This window comes from Sinohyriopsis cumingii, chromosome 14, assembly GCF_028554795.1.
Source record: "Sinohyriopsis cumingii isolate HCF-2022 chromosome 14, ASM2855479v2, whole genome shotgun sequence".
NCBI lineage: Eukaryota > Metazoa > Mollusca > Bivalvia > Unionida > Unionidae > Sinohyriopsis > Sinohyriopsis cumingii.
This window is the reverse complement of record NC_142974.1, coordinates 4,786,545-4,807,746: the sequence shown is the minus strand read 5'-3', so window position 1 is coordinate 4,807,746 and position 21,202 is coordinate 4,786,545. Positions and strand designations below refer to the sequence as shown.

The 21,202-nt window shown below is 33.4% G+C and overlaps 1 protein-coding gene across 2 annotated transcripts in view; it reads right to left on the bottom strand.

The window, feature by feature from the left end:
• Window positions 1–4,464: 4,464 nt before the first annotated feature.
• Window positions 4,465–21,202, bottom strand: part of LOC149783128 (uncharacterized) — a 49,524-nt gene continuing 32,786 nt past the window's right edge. For both annotated transcript variants that reach the window (XM_089931352.1, XM_089931353.1), the window contains one exon: window positions 4,465–19,216. In XM_089931352.1, the coding sequence (XP_089787478.1) occupies window positions 19,008–19,216 (209 nt within the window). In that variant the 3' untranslated portion in view covers window positions 4,465–19,007. The remainder of the gene's footprint in view (window positions 19,217–21,202) is intronic.

Here is a 21,202-nt window from a genome sequence, read left to right as displayed (position 1 = left end):
GTGTGCTTTCTAAAAAATAAAAATAAAATATTTTTCACTTCAATTTTAGTTAATTTAGTTATTAACAGTTGTTAAGTCTGCAAAGTTTAATAAGTTTGAAGAAAAGCCGCCATTAGTTCAAAATTATATGGCAAGAAGTTCAATTACTATTATAAATAATTAAAGAACCAAAGGTTATATCTGATTGCAGCCTCTCGTGGAATTAGAAAAGATTACAGATGACAAATACTGACAACACAGTGCTTGGACTTGCGGAAGAATACTTTGAATCATCGACAAATATTATTTTCAAACTTAGACAATTTCTCCGCATGTACCAAAACTTCCAATTCGATAAATCCAGCAGCCTGTAAAATAAATCTACCATTTTTGTTATTTTATTTCTTTCTCTCGACATACTGCATTACGTTATATAAAATCATTAGTATTTGTATCAATAAATCCCACTTTCATCATATCGGGGAGAACAATCTTAACCCAGCTATCCATAGAAGCAACTTGATAGTCTCGTTATACATTAAGCAATCCAGTTCATCTATCATTATATACATGGGGCTGACACTCTAATAAATATTACCTTCATCTCCCAAATTTAATTAAATTATATATTAAAATTCCCAGATCTTTCCAAAGAAGTATATAATTCAACAATACGCCTATCATAATTAAGAAAAGTTGCACTTTTATTTTTTAAAACATAAAAGCCACATTTGAAATAATTTTGCCTCATATAATTTGTTCAGCATAATGTTGTTTTGTATGGATGAATAAATCTTTCTGACAAGTAAGTGTATTTGTACCACTATCAACGAATTTAGTATGTTGTTATTTTATGACATTTCCTTTTTTTTTCAAAATTAAAAAAAGCACTGAATTTTTTTGTCCAAATTTATAACACCATTCTTTCTGATGAAATCACTGCTCCCTCTATACCTACTAAGTTCTAATTCAGACTTTTTTGTTTCCTTATTAAATTCCCTGTGTTAGTTTGGTTTTCGGAGATATATAAAGGAATAATTTTAGACAAAGTAATGTTGTTTTGTGTTAGGCCTTTGCCTGTGAAATTCAAGTATCTCGAGTCTGCATTTCCGTTTAAGAACTTCAACAACAGTCGTCCCATACACGCCAGCTTCACAGTATGTGGATAACTTTTATCACCATACCTTTCGTAAATAGTTCAATACATGGATGTTCATTTTGCTTTAGGAGTTTCGCATTAAATGTCTAATACCATGTCTAATAACATGTCTAATACCATGGCCTCTAGGTAATACAAGCAAAGACAAAGTCAGACTTGTAGCCAAGCATCTGTTAATAGCCAGGAATATCTGGACGCATAAAATTTGAAAGCTTGCCCTGAGAAGTTAGGAGATTGTCTATGTTTGTCCTGCTCGAAGGGATTTAGTTCCCGCCAGGGCCGCTAATAATGCAGGAAAGGACAAACGTGCACTTATGGCAGAGTGATCTGTATAATAACCAGGAATAATATGTAAATTAATAAAATCTGAAAGCTCGTCCTCAAAAGTAAGACAATTTTGTTGTTTGATTGGATATGGCTCTATCGATGACCGCTTGATAATACAAGCATGGTAGTAGTAGCCAAAGGCCGTTATGGCCCCATCTGGCCTCTTTGGGTCACTGACATCCGATATAGATTCTACGCCCACGACCTTTTTAGCCCATATGTGATCCATGCATGCTTAGAAATTTAATTTTCCATTTGATCAGATGTGGTTAAATACGGAACGGATTGAAACACTGCAGACCCAGTCAACAAACACAATGTTAGCAGCTACTGTTTTGATCGATAACAGGCTTTTGCACAGAGGCTGCGTATTCGTTGTTTTACACAGTGTGGTAGTTTATGCAGCCTGATATATTTTTTTTTTTGTTTTATCCAAGTGCTTGTTATGAATGTGGTTGCATTAATAATTCACAAAAGTGACTAGTTGCCCCAATGAAAGGAGTACAGTGGCTGCCATTTTCACTACTGAATAAACACCTTTCTTATTTGATCTAAAAATTCATGTGTCATTTCTTTACCTTTTTTCCCCATGCTGTTTTCGATTGTATTCTATGAGTTGTATTATGTACGGCGGCTACTACTGCAATATCTGCAAGTTTTATTAGATGAACAAGCGTTGTTGGTATGTTTTACTCATATTTTCTAGCAACTTATGTATGTCACAGAATATCATTTTCTGGACTTCTTTTGCAGTAACAGAACTAAGCAAGCCCTGTATTTCCTGAAAAGCTTCTGGAGAAAGGTCTACTTTTGTTTTTGGGAATTTTATATTTTTATTTTCTTTTTAAAAGTAGATTCGTCAATATTTATTTATTGTAAACCCGTGCCAATTCTTATTTGTGCTCGTAACTGTCGGTGATTTTTTAATTTCTACCAGCATAGTATTAAACTCGGCCGCACTGATTATTTCATCCTCAGTTTCCACTGAATATAGTTTACTGATCGTATTCAGACTGATCGGTGCCGCTGCAAGCAATTCTGAATAGGTGCATACTAGTGAATGCATTCGCTTCCAAAATAGTTTGTTAGCACCAACAGAGACAATGGCTACCATCGATACTTCCGATTGGGCCACCTGCAGTGGTTGATGTTGTCGTCACTCCAAACACACCAAGACCATTATTTGTTGTCACAGCAAGACCACATATAGCATCTGCGACTAAGTATGCGCGTTTGTGTTTTATGATCAGTACGGATCTCTTGGTAATTTCATCTCGCAGCTGTTATTCCCCTTCGATTATTTTTTCACGACGTTAAGACTGACGGTCCGTCGTAGTTCTTTTTATAATACAATCGCGTATTTTAATTGCATGACAGGCAGACCTTGTTCGGTCTCATCATCAATCGCAGGTAAACACAAGCACTTCTGACCTATTGCCGGTACCTTTTTTTTTTTTTACTGGCACAATTGTCACATAATTACAGAAACCAATGGCACGGAATATTTAAATCTCTGGCCGGCAAAGTGTGTAATCGACTGTGTATTGTATGCAGCAGTGTTACAACGTGAAGCCTAAAATTAAGTATATTTGTTATATCTCATGTACACTACCCTTAGTAAAATATATATATATATATATATATATATATATATATATATATATATATATATATATATATATATATATATATAATGTAAAATGTTATATATTAAGCATTATTGTTTGATAAATCAATATTGATAATTTGACCGGAAGACTTATATTGAGAATGTCGTTGTGCAAATGCACATATTTTTTAGCACACAAAATGTATATATTTTAATTAGAACAAGCAAGATTTGTCAGTTTGTGTTTTCTCTAATAAATATGTACGTTACGAAGTATTATTGTTTTCTTTCAAGGAATATCAAAAGTTTGTTTAAATTTAGCTTTTATCCTAAAGCCTATCTTACACTGCATCTACTTGTTTGTTGAAGAAAAAGAACCTATTGTTAAGTTTGGCCGAATTGCATTTCGAATTGGGCCGAAGTGTCTGTGGGTCAAATTCACTATAATCCGGTATCAATAATACAACTTTCCCATCCCTCCCAAATTCGATCCCACAGATTAAATCCACTTTTTCTGGTAAACATGGTCTTTCGGAAAAAGAAAAAAAAAATTTCCCCATCATCACTCTTTTTGTTACAACCATATGCAACACAGTGCACCGTATTTGCTGTACAAAGCACGATCGTACGCTATATCACATAGACATTTACGCGTGGAAATGAAACACTTGAATGGCTAGGTTGAATAGAAGGGATAAATCTACATATCTGGCTTTGGCACGCGGAAACTACCGATTATTTACGGAGATTGCCGAATAATATTTTCATTTAAAAAAGCGGAGTTTTAAGTCTAATTAAATATGTGTATGGTGTGCATACATAGCCAATACATTTTGTTTATAGCTATAATAATATCACACGTTTGTACAATATAGGTGGCCAGTGACTTTTAAGTTCTTTTTAAGGATTTCCAAAACTTTTCAAAAAAAATTTCTTTATTACAGAGCACAAGTTTTTCCAGATTACCTTACCACTGCATAAATAGGTAATCGAGTAAATAAGAAAACACATACTATAAATAGCATGCAATTGCAGCCAAGAGAAATTATCAATACTCGTGTTGTGTGTTATTTGATCCACCCAATTTTATCATTTATTATTTTTGTAAAATACAAAGATAACGTTTATTCTAAATTTATAATGTAATATGTGTTATTAAGTGTTAATATTTGGTAAACTTTCAGAAAAATTCAAGGAGTGCTAGGCAATATTTAGTTTTCTTTTCAAGCAAAAATTCAATATTGTTTCAAGGACATACCAACTTTTTTTTTAAATTGTCAAGGCAACTTCTTGCATTCAATGACTTTTCAATGTTGAATGCAGCCCATGATGGTGAATCCTTAAATGCAGCCCATGCTGAACTGTGCACAATGAAATGAACTGAACCCAATTTTAAGTTTTATACATTTTAATGCCAAACAGACAGTATAATAAAGTGCAAGATAACATAAAAATGCAGAAAATTTTAGGAATACAAAATGACTGCCACATATACTTCACAACCAACAGCAAACTGTATAGACCAAGATATGCCATCATATAATGCATTGGCAGATCTGAGTCTAAATAGTTAGGGCATCATTAAAACAAAACACACAAACCCCAATCTATTATGGGAGTATATATATGGCAGACTAGTGTTCCTAATATTGTACAGATCATGGTGAATGGCAATAAATCTCAAAGAAACTTTAGTCTTTTTTTATGGTTTTTCCAACAAATTCATATTTAATACTGTAATGGTTACATATTATATGTATGGTTAAATTAACACCTATATGGTTATCATTATTATAGCTAAGAACAATGTCTGGGAAGTCAAATATTTATTCCAACCTTTATCACTATATTGTACTTAATTATGACTGAGAAATTAAAATCACCATCCTGATGTTGGACTCTGGGCCTAAAAATGACTGAGAAATTAAAATCCCCATCCCAATGAAAAGTACAACAAGAACAAGAAACAATACAAGTTGACTCTCACAATACCAAGCAAATTTTATTGCATTAACGCATACTTTGTGAAAATAATCCAAAACTGAATCATGTTTTATTTTAACCTGAATATTGTGAACAAAAGCTGAATTTTTTTTTAAGAGTACTTGGGTATAGTCTTACTCTAAGTGTGTTCTCAATTTATCCAGTTTAAAAAAAAGAAAATACAACATCAATATTTAATAATATTTACAGTGAAGGAAGTTTGCCGAAGCAATCCAAATGGACGTAAACAACTGCTCAAAAGTACTGGAAAAAACAGCCAAAACTAATTCACATCTTCCAGTAAAGAATATATAGATTTCAAAAATGGGACACTAATCATTTATACATAGGATAGGACAATCATTCAAACAGTCATATATGGCAATCTAGTCATTCAGTCAATGAACACATCATCCACTCTACCCAATTTGCAATAACGATCAAAATTTTTGATATCACGATCCAAGAAATGGTAGTAATATAGAGAAATATCTTTCATACATGGAAAATTCTTAGTCAAGATATACAATGATACACAAGATCCATATCCTATTTTCTTTCATGTTCAGCATCACTGTAAAGACTATCTTACAAGGGTAACACCGTGTATTCTTCATGTGTTACAAGTGTACCACTACACTCTACATACTTAATGCTAAAAATTCAATACTTCACTCTTTATATTTCATATTACAAGAGTACTACACTGTATATTTTATGGGTTCTAAGTGTACAAAGTACTGTGCTGTTGTGTGGTTACAGTGTGCAAGATTTAGTGATCAAAATTCCTCAAGGACAAATGATCAATGCGAATGGTTATTTACAAAATGGTAAGGTACATCCCTGATTTGTTTGGTTATTGAGTGTAATTTAGCAGTAGTAATATCATAATGAAGATGTCGGAATTAAAATAGTATACAAGATGAAACTAAGCTAACCTTTAGACATGAAGAAGAAACTGTCTCAATTATACAAGCAAATATCACGATTGTTACCTTTCTGATGACATCGGATTTATGTTAGCATATATTAACACTTGCCAGGCATCAGAATTATGTCAACATATATCAACAAATAAACTTGCCAGAAGACAGAACAGTCAACACACTTTTGCACTGCATATAAAACTCCAAGAGTAATCTTGAACATTCTCTCACTCTGGTAACTGCAAGCTCAAAAATAAAATGGTTCAATTTATTTTAAAATAAATTTTGCACCGTATAATCAGACAAAGTGAGCATATATACTTTTTTATTACATTAGAGATAGTCATATGCATAGATTAATTTAAATAATCAGTCATCCAGGTGAGTTGCTTATAAACAACACTTACATCATAGGTGCGTAATTATTCTACACTTACAAGCACCAATTAATCCCACAACACCAACCAATTATCCAGATTATAGGGCATTTCTGCAGAGATCAATTTAAAATTTTCTAAAAATGTTCCTTGCTATTTTTCCTATCTGGCTAGTGTAAGAGAACTTTAATCATACATAACCAGATGGAAATAAAAGATGTGTAGGGTTTAACAGCACATCAGCACAATCCTGGCTATATAGGACTGAATAAAGTAAGTATTACATTTAAAAAAATAAGCAAAGGATTACAAACTTTGAGGAAAACCTTACGTCTGGAAAGAATTTAAATATTGTTCAAATAACCAAGTACACTTCTGTTATCAAAACATTTGCACATGGGTCATTTCTTGGAAATATGTAACAGAGCAGCAGAAAAAGTATTGTTTGAAACAAATAACCAGCTTTACAATATACACAGACTGGCTCAACAGGAAACGTTCGTTTTAAATTCTAGTAAATACATCTTATACAAGTAAAGACTGAGAACTGGCCTATTCCCAAACGCAACAAACCTTGATGCTCTTCTCGTAATGTAAATAATATTGTTAAAATACAAGTGAATTCAACATTAATATGATTCAACATATTCTCTACAAGCACTTTTCTTTCAAAACATACAAAATTATATATATATATGTGTGTGTGTGTGTGTGTGTGTGCATATATACATGTGTCAGTGTAAGAAAAAAAAAAGACTAAAATTCTTAAGAATCAATACCATAAATCATACATACAAATTATAGGTATACAAATGCAAAAGTTGAAGAAACATACTTAAATTTCAAAATACAGTCATGCTTTCATTGGTAATGTATACTCCCCCACCCACAAAAAAACCAACAAGTATGCTACCAGTATTCTTGTGTCATTCTGGACAGAAAAGGTTTAGAAAAATCAGAATTAACCCTACAAGGCACTGTAATCAATCTGTGTGAAGACTTTAAGGCAATCTTTATATATATATATATGTATATGTATATCTATATATAAAGCCTCCAGAAACACTAGTACTAGAATATGCCTGACATGTCCCACAGTAATGACATTATGACTTACTGAAAACTATCCTACTCAGACATTCAAAGTTATACATGAATCATATTCTTTTTCTTAAATTAAACTTCACAACTGTGAAGAAAAAAAAGTAAAATACTGTCAAGCATTGAACAGACTCTTGACTTTGTACCGCTGGTTGTGCTATAACCAAAAATGCCCCTACGTCAGGTGTGAAATACATTAGGTCTGAAACGTTCAAGTGGAGGTTACATAGCTCTTTACCTCTACCAAGTTTTGGAGCTGACCATTTGGTTCCAAGGGTAGAAAGTATCCCAAATAAACAGTTTAGTAATTTTCAAAAACGGCTGTGAAAAGAAAAGATGAAATAGTTCCAACTCAGATTATAACCTACTCGTAAGATGACAACATTTAACAGCCATAGTGGCTTTGCATTTAATGTACAGCAAAGACCAGGACTTATAAAGACTGCTTGCAAGAGGAAATCCTTGCACCCATTGGGTGTGAGGATGGGTTTGGGTGGCTGGGAATTCTGGCTCTGACTCCCAAACAGCTTATATAAAACATATTCCTGCTCTGATTTGCATCAAGAGACACCATCGATCACAGCAGTACAAAAATTCAAGATAAAAAGAAAATAATCTGGGTTTTAAAAAAAGGCATTCCCCCCAAATAAATGGGTTGGTCCTTAGCAGTACAGTGTCAAATATCATGTGTAGATTGAAGTGTTCACGGCAGAGGTCTGCAATGTTTTTAAAAAAAGACAACTACAATGCCATTTTGCAAGATGATGGCAGGGGGCATAAGCTTCTAACAGATGAAATGTCCAACAGCAGTTTACAATTTTTCCTGATTTCTGATGTACACCGTACATACTGTTCTTGTTATCTATAAAAGATTTACAGTGTATCCCCTAGGGGTGCAAGACAGAGTCAAAACTCTCCTTGATGTCAAAACTGGGGGTCAGGCTGAGTAAAAAACTAACTTTGGTATCAGAACTGGCGGTCAAATTAAAATTTTGGGGGTCTCTAAAGCGGAAATGAAGGTTAAGGGAAACACTGTGATTAGTCAATACAATTTGTCACAATTTTGTAAAAGTTGGAGGTTTATTGTCTAACATAAAGTACTATCTGCAAAGTACAAATTTCATGCATTTTACGATTGCAAAAGAAACAAAAATAAAAAACATTCATCCACCTGTGGAAACAACAGGACACTTTCTGACAATCCATGAAATTAGTTTCCAATAAAAATATTTCAGCAATCAGTAGAACAAATGAATAAATATCAAAATCTTCTGATGTATTATGCAATGGCAGATCAAGATCTTTGCTGTTTCAACTGGACATGCCATTTTTTTATATTCGATATTGTTATATTAATCACTAAAATTGATATAAAAATATTTCCAGTCCCAGCATAAAAGGTATTAAGTGGCTTTTGAAAAATAGGTGACTTGCACAAAATCTTGGTAAGAGTAAAAATTTGCAAAGACTCCACTCTTCAAGCACAAAAAGCTTAATCAACCACCGAGACAAATCATTACTAAGGGCTTAAAGTGGTTATTTGTACACTGCCACAATTTATATATTAGACGTCTGCAGCAGAGTTCAAAATACAATAATCCCTCTACTTTATAATGAATGTCATAATGGTGAGGGAGTGTTGAACATGGATCCACACATTTACCTTAGTAGGGATCATTGTATCTAAAACATGGCAACTGAACAAACTAAGTAATGGTTGTACAACCAAATTTTAAAGACCAATGCCAATCTAAATTTTTAGAATTTCAAGCCTTGCTTCTTATGATAATAATATGCAACAGATTTTAACATGCCCTGCAAAAGGTTTGTTTAAAGAATCTGAAAATATGAAAATTGTCAGCTTTCATTTCTTAAAAGAAAGGAAAGTATGTTGTACTGATTGACAAATTTTATGAAAGATACTGTATATACATGAACAGAGGTTAGATCCAACTACCCAACAGAGCCTGGTCTATGCAGTTTGTTACAAGTAACCAGTAAACCAAACAATCCAGATTCATTATGCCAGCAGATCTGGGCCAATATTGTTTTACACCCAAAGTATATGCATGTATATACAGTAAACATATATTATTTTCATTTCCAAATTTGGGGGCCCCGAGTGGCCGAGTGGTCTAAAGCGCTCTTCGTTACAGATCACTGCCATCTCACCTCTGTCTGCGGCAGTTCGAGTCTAAGATTCAGCCAATGTGGGCATGTGAGAAAGCTTGCCAGTAGCTTCTCGTGGGTCGGTGGTTCTTTCCGGGATTTTCCGGGTTCTTCCTCCACCATTAATACTGGCCGCCATGAATAGCCTATCATGTGCTGAAAAATGGCGTTAAACCCCACAACAACAACAACAACAACTTCCAAATTTCATCATGCTATTGTGACATTTCAAGTTGCAGTCAAAGAAAACTGCCAGATATAGCATCATATCGGTCTGTCCACCTCAACATTTGTGTGCAAGTCCATAACTTGGAAAAAAGGGAGACAGAATTTTCAGCAGAGTCTATGTTATTTCTAAGAAGCAATCATTCTTTCTACCAAACATTAAAATACATGGTTAAATTGAACACATCAATAACTAATGAAATTCATATTAATTTCAATTTCACAGCATGGGAATAAAGTTAATAACACAGATTTAAAAAAAATTTACATGGTGATCTTCATAACAGAAATTACATTCTACCAGATCTATTTAATAACAAACATAATCAAATACTCATTTTTCACTATTATAATTAGCAGTACTTTTGCACATTTTTCCATACCATCGTAATACACCAAATCCAACCAAGTTTACAATGTTATGCATATGTAGACAGTTGTGTGATCTAGTGACTTATCTGCCCATGTTCTGTATTCCATTTGAATTATCCAGTGTAATCAATGACTGGATAGCTCACCTCTATAAAGCTGTCAGTAGTCTCCATTACCACGTTAACATAAAATAAATCTTTAGACAAACTGTTCTTGACAATGAAATGGTAGCCCCATTTATAATTATTTTTATTTTGTGCAACTTTTTCTCTTTACGTTCAATCTTTAAATGCTTAAAAAAGACAAGCTTTTAATTGGTACTATATAGTCAGCATTGTGTGGACTTAGCATTAAACCAAATAACCTACTGTGACAGATCAAATTTTTTTATATTAAATCACAGAAGAGGTATGATAATTAGATATTAAAATCCAGTCTGTAATCAACAACTATACAGCTCAGGTCACTAGTCTCCAATACCAACCATAAACATTAATCATCATGCTGAACACAAGCTGTGAAATGTGGAACCCTTTTCAAGTTAATAGTAAGCTTTGTAAAAATTTTCTCACACATTTAAATTTTTTGATGGCACTGTATTGCCAATTTTGTCTTGGTATACTGTTAAACAACTAACCAACCTACCTATCTACCTACCATGAACAGGCATAAACAAGAATAAGAAAAAAAACAATTTTTTAATACCAAAGTAGATGTATTACTGAGTTAATAAACACCAAAATCTTGCTTTTTTTAAACTATTTTTGTTTTATATCATTTTTCTGCTTAAGAATCTATTAACACTGTCCCTCCTTTTAAACCACATTGTACTGGGTTTAAGTCACTGTTTTTGAGTAACCATGGAGTTACATCCAGTAGAATATGCAGTCCATGCATTAACAATTACCTTGATTAGCCACTATATATTTCTCATGGAAAGTATGCTATATGCAGTCTACTCATCTAATTAATCTATTCATTCCCATCTACAATAATGACTAACATATCCAAGTATATAATGTATAGTCATTAAAAAAGAAAGGTCACCACTGAATCATCATATTTTTAATCCTACTTCTAAAACGAATCAGTCAAAAAGAACCTTCTGATTAGTCTGGGATTCATAAAGCATGGACACATATATTGGGTCATGAATACTTAACCCATGTTAATAAAGCACAGATTATAGGTCACGGTGATCTTTGGTTCAAACAGATTGATCTAATTATCAAGTTTCATGATTGGAACATAAGCAGCATGCTATGAAATAACTATACCTAAAATTTAAAGTCCTCATTAAAAAGACCTCATTCTACATTATGGTTGTAGTTCTTGCCAAGGTGCATCCTTTCTCCAAGCTTGATGATTCGAGTTAGGATAGTATACCAGAAACTCACTTGCTTCTGCTAAAGAAAAGCCAAGAAAAGATCAAATATAGGTTACCATAAGCTTCTTTTCTTGTATGTGTGTGGTACTAACAGATATGCATCCCATTATCAATTTTATGATTCTAACATGAACAGTGCCCATGAAATGATCATCAAACACAAAATTTAACCAAAGCCAGTGAAGTGTAAAATATGAATGAAAAGGTCCTACAACTTAAATTATTGTGTTGTTGTTGTTGTAGGGTTTAATGCCATTTTTCAGCACATGATAGGGTAGCCAGTATTAATGGTGGAGGAAGAACCTGGGAAATCCCCAGAAAGAACCACCGACCCTCGAGAAGATACTGGCAAGTTTTCTCACATACCGACAATGGCCGAATCCGAGACTCGAACCCATGCATAGGTGAGATGGCAGTGATCTGTAACGGAGAGTGCTTTAGACCACTCTGCCACTCAGGTCCCCCCCATAACTTAAAAGAACTGCTCATCAAGATGTATTCCCTCACCAAACTTCACAATATTGGATAGGAGAGTACAGCATGAAACAGACCGAAGTGGTCATGACCTGACTGCAACCATTAATCTAGTCTAACATGTGAAATTTTTCTATAACCTAACTGATTGATTCAAGCAACATTTAAAATACGAGAACCTATTCATGTTAAGTGTAAAATATGGGTAATATCTTGTTTTAAGATGACGTACAGTTTGCAAAGATTCATTCTTTCACAAAGTTTCAGGATGCAAAGAATAACAATATTATACAGGCGGTTAAAATATCTGTGGTAATATGGTAAACACAAACACATCGGTAAAATATGAAATGTGGTTAACAGAGACCTCTTGTAATATTTTGCACTTGAGAGATGCATACAATCATTTACTATGACAATTCTAGCACAATCCTTGCTTGATATAGAAGCCATGACAGTTAACGTGAAATATGGGTCACAGTGACATGGTTTTTGTGACGAGTACAGCTCATTAAGATGCATCCCCCACAAGTTCCATAATACCAGTTTTATCAATATGTTATATAAGATGCCATAAACCTTTTGTTAGTCATCAGCTAAATTTGCTGTAAAGATGTCTTACGAACATAGATGCATAATCATCTTGCTTAACGATCCTTGCAAAAACTGAGCTTGCGAAATAAACTTTCAACACAAGATTTAACCATTAAGTACAAAATTTAGGTCACACCGACCTCATTTTGTATTTTGTGATGAGGGTGTACTCAGCAAGATACATCTCACTAAGTTTCATGATTCTATGTTGAACAGTATCCAAGGTCCAAACAACTTATTTGGTCATGAGCTAGATGTCTAAACTTAACCCAAGCCAATAAAATATAAAATGTAGGTCACCATAACCTTTTTTTGTACGAAGAGAGATGCACACTATCACAGACCTGCCAAACCTAATGAGTCCGTCTCAGTAAGGCAGCTGATTTTTTCGTAAGATTGACCAGTTTTCAGTCAGGTGTAGCAAAATAGCAATAACTGCTACTGTAAAGCTGGAAAACGTAATTAAAAATTCAATGCATTGACGATAAACATTATGTTCAACTGAGAAGTTTGTAAAATACATGTACACTTTATTTACCACTAATACAGCTGCACAAACTCTAGTTCCAAACAGCTCAATGGCTTGTTGCTTTTACTCACAAGATTCTGAATACTCATTTTTATTCTTCTGTGTTGATTAACATTTTTCTAGAAACTTATTTTCCCTTTCGTCTTAAAAAAGCACATCTTTCTGGATGCCATTTTAAAAAAGTATCAACAGTATGATCATGCAGACACTTCACATGAACAATCAGGTGCAGTTTAAAGCATCTGGGGTGTTACTGTAAAGTTAGTCTGGTTCCCTGACTAATTTCACTAATTTAAAAATGAAACTCGGATCCAAATTAAACATGGATGAACCAATTATCTGGATTTTTCAGCAACGATCATTTTTCTCTAGTTTTTGCTAGTATACCATAAATCTGTATTTTAAGGGTAATTTTTGTAAGACTTACAGCAAAATCGTAAGAGTTGGCAGGTCTGCTATCATCTAATTTGATGATTACTACAGAAATAGAATTTGAGAAATATTTAAAACTGAAATTTAATCCAAGAGAGTGAAGCATGGAATCAAAATGACTAACTTTTGTGATCAGGGTGTAGTACTCACCAAGATGCAACCTGGCATTAACTTTAATGATTCTGAGTGGACGAATAAATTGTGTAGCAAAACCAATATTAGATGAAAAAACTTAACCACTACTGTACATCTATGTACAAACTTAGTCCTCTCCCAAGAGGGTAGGTACAATGAAACCCACTCCAAACTGGCACCTTGGACACAAAGGAAAAATGGCTGAGAGGCTGTATAAATGTGAACACCAACATAAATGCTGATATGAAGGGTAAAAGGGGTGAGCCAAAAATGAAACCAGTTTGCTTCAATAGCCTTTTTTTTATTACTGAACAAAAAAATTACATGAAAAGAGGTGATGATTTGAAATAAATTACCTATTGTGTGCTCAGGGATCATTTAAAATGGTGTGTCAATAATTCTATTCATATATGAAAAATAAATAAAATCAGTTTTATTTATACTGATTGCATTCAATTGACAGAGTACTATAGCTTGCAAACACCTTGCTCAGCTAATGGCTTCACATTGTGACATCAGACAGCGCTGCACTTGGTGACACACTGTACTAGGTAATACCTCTTTTTCTCCCAAGATTAATGGGAGATGGAACAGGTTCATGTAATAATATAGAAAAAATGGGTACATAAAAATACACTGCTACATGAATGGGAAAATGCACTTCTATCATCATGCAGCATTGCTTCAAAAAACCTAGTTCATATTTTTACAATACAAATTTAGCAAATCAGATGGATGTTAAATTGTTTAATTCACAAAGTATAAAATCATATACTAAATCAACTCTGAACAGTGTACACCCAAATCTACTGTCTCGTGATGCCCCAGTAGAGATCAGCATGGTCTATTCTGTTTGTAAGAGTACTTTAACTTAAACTGAAAAATATACTTTATATAAAAAAGCAATGATACATAGTTAACAGAATTTAAAAAAAAAATTAATATAAAAAAAATGTCAACCTGAGATTTCAATTTTTAATCTTCATATGAAATGAGTTTAAAAGACCTACTCCATCACACATTCTCTATCAAAGAATCCCATTCACGCTTGTGACATAAAATAACAGTGGTAATGTAAGAGAAAAACTCATGCTGAATTGCCTACACATTTGTCATTATACTGGAGATACTGGTACACTGTCCCTATTTGTCAATAAATGATGTACATTTCTATACATAATCATGCATTACATATGTTGGTTTTGGTACAGAATCACTCTGAAGTCCACAAAATGTGTCTCTGATCTTTTATTAAGCAGCACTTTAATCACCTGTACTTTCTACTGATTCTTTTATTTCATTTTTTTATTATTTTCTTTGATACTGCAGCTGAGATGGTCACTTAGTTAATAAACACCCCCTCCCTACTCTCTGCATTACCTGCTATACTGCCAAAAAACAGCTTCATCATATTAAAAATGGTTTCTAAAACCTTTAATATCACAATTCTGATCACCTGCAAATCAGTGTCCTCAGACGCCCCATGTTCTGTAAACAAAAGTAATCCATCATACCTCTATCGACCATGTGATGATTGGTTACTTTTGTTTACATACATAAATTTGTCTACAATATGACCTTACCTATGTTCAATATGGGAAAATACTTAAAAGTTACTTTAAAGCAAAATGAATGCTACTCGATTTAAAGTATATTGTAAGTTCTACATAGTGAACTCATGAAACTTTGGAACAATAAAATTCAGGGATGTTCCAAAACTTGAATAACTATCTTACTAGTCAAAAATTCATGTGAAAGTATCAAGTTTGTCCTTTGTCTTCAGATATTTAAAAACCAACAAATTATGGATTGATTCTTTACATGCTTTCCTGGACTGAAATTTAAGCAAAACATTTAGTTTAGAATATGGAGTGTTGAGGTATCAATCAATTTAAATAAATAACATCAACTGTATGCAAGTGACATTTAACTTCCTCTTAAAATACAAGGTCTTTCAAACACTATTTAGCTAACATGTCAACTCTGAAGCACATTCTAGACCTTGATTTTGCTATCTTAACACTAAGCACTTTCAAGGCTTCAATTCTGCCACCTCAGAATTCAAGCACTTTCAAGGCCTTGATTTACCATTTACAATTCAAGCACTTTCAAGGCCTTGATTTACCATTTAAGATTCAAGCACTTTCAAGGCCTTGATTTACTATTTACGATTCGAGCACTTTCAAGGCCTTGATTTACCATTTAAGATTCAAGCACCTTCAAGGCCTTGATTTACTATTTAAGATTCAAGCACTTTCAAGGCCTTGATTTACTATTTACGATTCGAGCACTTTCAAGGCCTTGATTTACCATTTAAGATTCAAGCACTTTCAAGGCCTTGATTTACTATTTACGATTCGAGCACTTTCAAGGCCTTGATTTACCATTTAAGATTCAAGCACTTTCAAGGCCTTGATTTACTATTTAAGATTCAAGCACTTTCAAGGCCTTGATTTACTATTTACGATTCGAGCACTTTCAAGGCCTTGATTTACCATTTAAGATTCAAGCACCTTCAAGGCCTTGATGTTGCTGTCTTTTAATCCAGCACTTTTAAAGTTTTCAATGACCTGTATGAATCCTTTACTTACAACTTTAAGCAAACAGTATAAACCCTGATTTGCCACAACATATGCCACAAAAACCTGTATCTATGCTAGTTACTTTAGGCTGTCTTTTATAATACAATTTTCTCCAAATGTGGAAGTTATATATATATGAGATTTCTTCATCTCATGTACCATTAATCAAACTTTTCTATGATTCTGTTTGTGTTGAACAGTCGGATCTGGAAATGGCTCAACAATGGTTTCTGTAAAATCACATACAAATTAGTTCTCATGAACGAAGATCAAAAACTGAAAATAAGTTTACTAGCAAATCATAAAACAAAATAAAATTTGTATGGCATCTATAACCATATCCATATTGGTTGCCTAGCTATGTCCTCGAGAGAGATACTTAACATCATTTTCCTTGTCATATTACAGATAATTCTGTATTCATAGTGCAATAAGAACCAAAACTAAAACAACAAAGAACACATACACATAATCCTAATGAATAAATTACATTTAACTGTATAGACAATGATCTGTGAGCACAAAATGCATTTGCAAGAGTGGGATTCAGGAAATTCATTCTATGTGGTACTTGAAGCAAACAAGAATGAGCTTCAACTTGGTCTCCCAGTCTCTGGCAACTTTCACAGCCTATTAAAAGAAAGTCAAACTAGAGCATGTAGCCTTTGTCATCTGATAAACCTGAACTTAGCTGCTAAGCACCAGAAAAATTGTTTTTATTCGATTAGCTTAATTTCTGATGTCAAGTACTTATGATGCCACAATCTTTATGATGCTAAAATTCTCTCAAGAATAAAGTCAAAATTAAATGTGGCCAAACAGCAAAGGGGTGTTTTATTGGCCATATTTTCACCAATTTGTGGAGGCCAAGACAACAACAACCCTAACCTAGTCTACTGATGCTAACTGCAAAGGCAGATTAATATGTGGCTACTTTTGTACCCAGACAGGAATATATTATACAGAGGTAATGCTGTTCGTGCAAGCCATTAAAGCTTACCATGTGAGAATGAACCTTGCTGGGGTGTATCAAACACTAATGCATAATGCAAAGGGATGCAACATATAAGAACGACGTTTTATACCGAGGTACCCTAGTGTGGAACCACCATACATAACATGTGATCTATAAATCTGAATATGCTATACGAGGTGATCTCTGCACTTAATTATGTAGAAGCTGCATTAACATTAGACAGGTAGCAATTTGTAGGCACAATTATTGTCACAAATGGAGGGAAAAAAATGATGCAAAGTAGCTCATTGCATGCATGAAATACAACAATCAACTCTGTGTAAACTGCATAGAAATTTACTTCATATAAATAATACAAGCATAAAGTGTAATCAGCAGGGGTATTTGAAAGAGTTTATGAGCATGCACAATTAAATAGATATAAAATTAAAAAATCCACAAATCTCGACTGTAGCAGGGATATAGAGTTACATAAAATATCCCCACTGACGACTCTGTCAAGATGCAAGATATGTTGGGGAAAAAGAAAGTGACAGATGGATTAATAGATGAAGAAATGAAAGAAAATGTTAAAAATACTCAAACTTAAGAAATCTAAATACCACAAAGCAGACATACACCAGTAGTCACATTTCAAAGATATCTTCATCTCTTCTGGGACTTTTCCCCAACAGAAACAAATGTGTGGATAATGGATGAAGAAGCAGGCAAATGTACAGACACAATGAAACTGAAAAACTGTGAATAATAAAAGGTAAATTTGAATTCTTAATCTAGAATATATAACAAATTTCAGAGATATCTTGAACAATTTAGAAGTTATGCTCTAGAAATGAAAATACTCGCAGACAGATAGAAACAGTGATAGCTGTTGCTCTCCAATATTGAATAAAATCACAAAAAATCTAAAATGGAAGGGTTTGATTGGAATGAACAGTAATCTTCAGGTAGGATTGTGATGAGACCATATAAACACAACAGAACCAAAGACAATTTGGTAAATGAGTAAATCAGACAACTGTAAGAAATAAACCTGCATGCTGAAAATCAGGCCATGTATTCTCAAAACTTCTTGAGCATAAAACCAGAATTCAAAGGCCTTAAGAGCTGATACTTTGTAACTGTACAAAATAATGAAAATATCGTGGTGCTTTCAGAACTCTGCAACTTTACTCAAAAAACAATCATGGAACTTGCAGGATTTTTGTTCAGTTCTATTCCTGTTATTATCTGAAAATTTTACTAATGTAACCCAAATGATTTTTCAGGTTTATTGTCTGTGAGAAAGTTGGTTTGAACTGGAGTTTGGTCCCATTCATACTTAAACAATAACTGACTTTAGATCGAAATAAAACTTGTACGAATTAAGGCACACAAAATATCATGTAACTCTCCTTATAATGAATGTGACATCCATGCACATGCAATCTCATGAAAGGGTAAAACCCAACTACATTATTTTTACCCAACTACATTATTTTTCATACTCTATGTGAACACAAAATTAATCCACTGTACATATACCAGTGTTATGAATCTAGTGTAATCCTGTCAGTGGGAATATTGTATTTAAGATTTTTACTCAAGAAGCTTTAAGAATACAGACTAAAATCTGAAACATGATCACACTAAATCCTGATTCAGTGAACTAATGTAATTCTGTTGCACATGCTAGTTTATTGCCCAGTTATTTGAAGCTTGTTTGTTTGCTATTTTGGAATCCTCATGCACACGATTTTGTTCTGTTGATAAACCATTCACTTGAAGATCATTCCCTAACATATGGTTTTGAGAAATGTCTGGCAGCTTGCTTTTCTTCCTTAGTTCAAACACTTCCTGAATTGCTTGCTGGAAACAGAGGAAATTGTAGTCAATCAAACCTGAAATATAAATTAATCATTATACTAATTTATCCATTTTTTCTCTATAATTTTCATTTATTTTAGCTACAAATATGTACATTATATCAAATTTTTAATTCATGGTAGATTTTATAAGGCATTATAACAGTTGAGTCATTTTTGCAGCTTCCTCTACAATTTGTTCAACATTTTGTTAGTTGTTACTCCTTACTTACATAGTATGTGGATCAAGTTGCTGTCAACATGACCCTATGCTTATGAGTGTAGCTTATCTCTTTAATGAAATATTTTTCAGAAAGACAATGAACTCACACAGCCCCAACCATATGTAAGAGGATGATGTATTTGCTGAACATGATCATCAGTTCCAATATTAAGATCAGCTCATACCAAAGGCAACTGGATATTGGTCATAGGATTTTGCAAATGTTACTATATCAAATTCTCTTTGATCAGGTTATCCATTAAAATGATAAATAAACACCTGAATGAAGACAAATTAAAAAAATTACTATGTTTAGTGTACAGACTGTTCCTTAGTTGGGCAATCACTAAAAACATCACCAACTAATGTATGAGATGTCTCAGCTGCAAAGGCGAGTACCTCAGACAACTTTGCCATCCTAGTCCCCTGGTAATGTATAACTGTTGTAGTTTCGTAATGATTCATTTAACATAATACATCAGGGGGTTTAGGAAATACAATCAAACGAAGCAACTATTACCAAAATCTAAATGCATATTTTCTACAACTAGGTCCTACATCCCAAGGCCAAAGATGTTTGATTCATGAGAATCTAGCATTGTATGTATATATGTACACATGTGTGTATGTATGCTAGTGTAATATATATATATATATATATATATATATATATATATATATATATATATACACACAAAATGGTAACATATGTAAAACCTATTTAAAAAAACACACTCAAAATCGGTTATATCTACCACATCCTCTCTAACGGTCAAGATTTTCTAAGTACAAATATTATTATAGTTTCTTCATGCAATTCATGTCAAAATGCATCATGGGATGGAGGTCTACAAGCATTTCATTTTCAATCATTAACAGACATGATTTTGGTCTTCCATGAAAAATGCTGAAACATTTTAAGGGGCTTTTTGGGATCCTCCCCCAACAGGGTCTTGAGGGGCAGTGCCCCCCGATCCAGGGGTCCAAAAATGCCAAAAACACATTTTACACTCATAAAAAACTGCTACTGGTGCAACTTATCATTATAAAATAAACCAAAATAATCATTTGAAAAACAAATAAACTTACCAAAAATGACCAACTTTACTTCCATAATTTCACGATATTTAAGGTCACATGAATTTGTTTTCCAATACTATTGATGCTGAACTTATTTCATGTGCACATCAGTGTTCACATCGTAATAAAGTCACAATAAAATTTCTCAACTTTTGTAGCAAATTTATTATACTTCTCTCTTTCAAAACAAATTTGTAAAATAAACAACCAAGTACAACAACCATATACAAATAATCCTATACATTAATTTTTCTCCAATGGACACAACCTGTTGATATGCCAGTCAAACTTTTTTGTGGCTTTGGCAAAGATTTCTTTAGCCATCCTTTTTTGTCATGAGACTTTTTGGGCTCAATGTACAATTGTTTCTTTTCCTTCTCAATGAGTCTTTTTACTTTCAAGCTGGTGCTTGTATTGGTGACATGCAGTGCGCAAATTCTGACAGAAGGCTACATCTGTTCTCTCATGCAAGAAAAATCATGTCTGCATTAACCAAACCCTTAACAAGCTGTTGCCACTGCCAAACACTGCTACAAACTGATTTGTCTAACATTAACCTCCAAAAAAACTGCATTTAAAAAATAAGCGGAAGAACTTATTTTAAAACCTAATTTTAAACAGAATTATAAGTGGAAGTTTTGGTTTGGTACCTTATGGCACAGCAACATGAGAAGTCATTTAGTGCCGAGGCAACTGGAGTAAAGTGCCTAGCCCAAGGA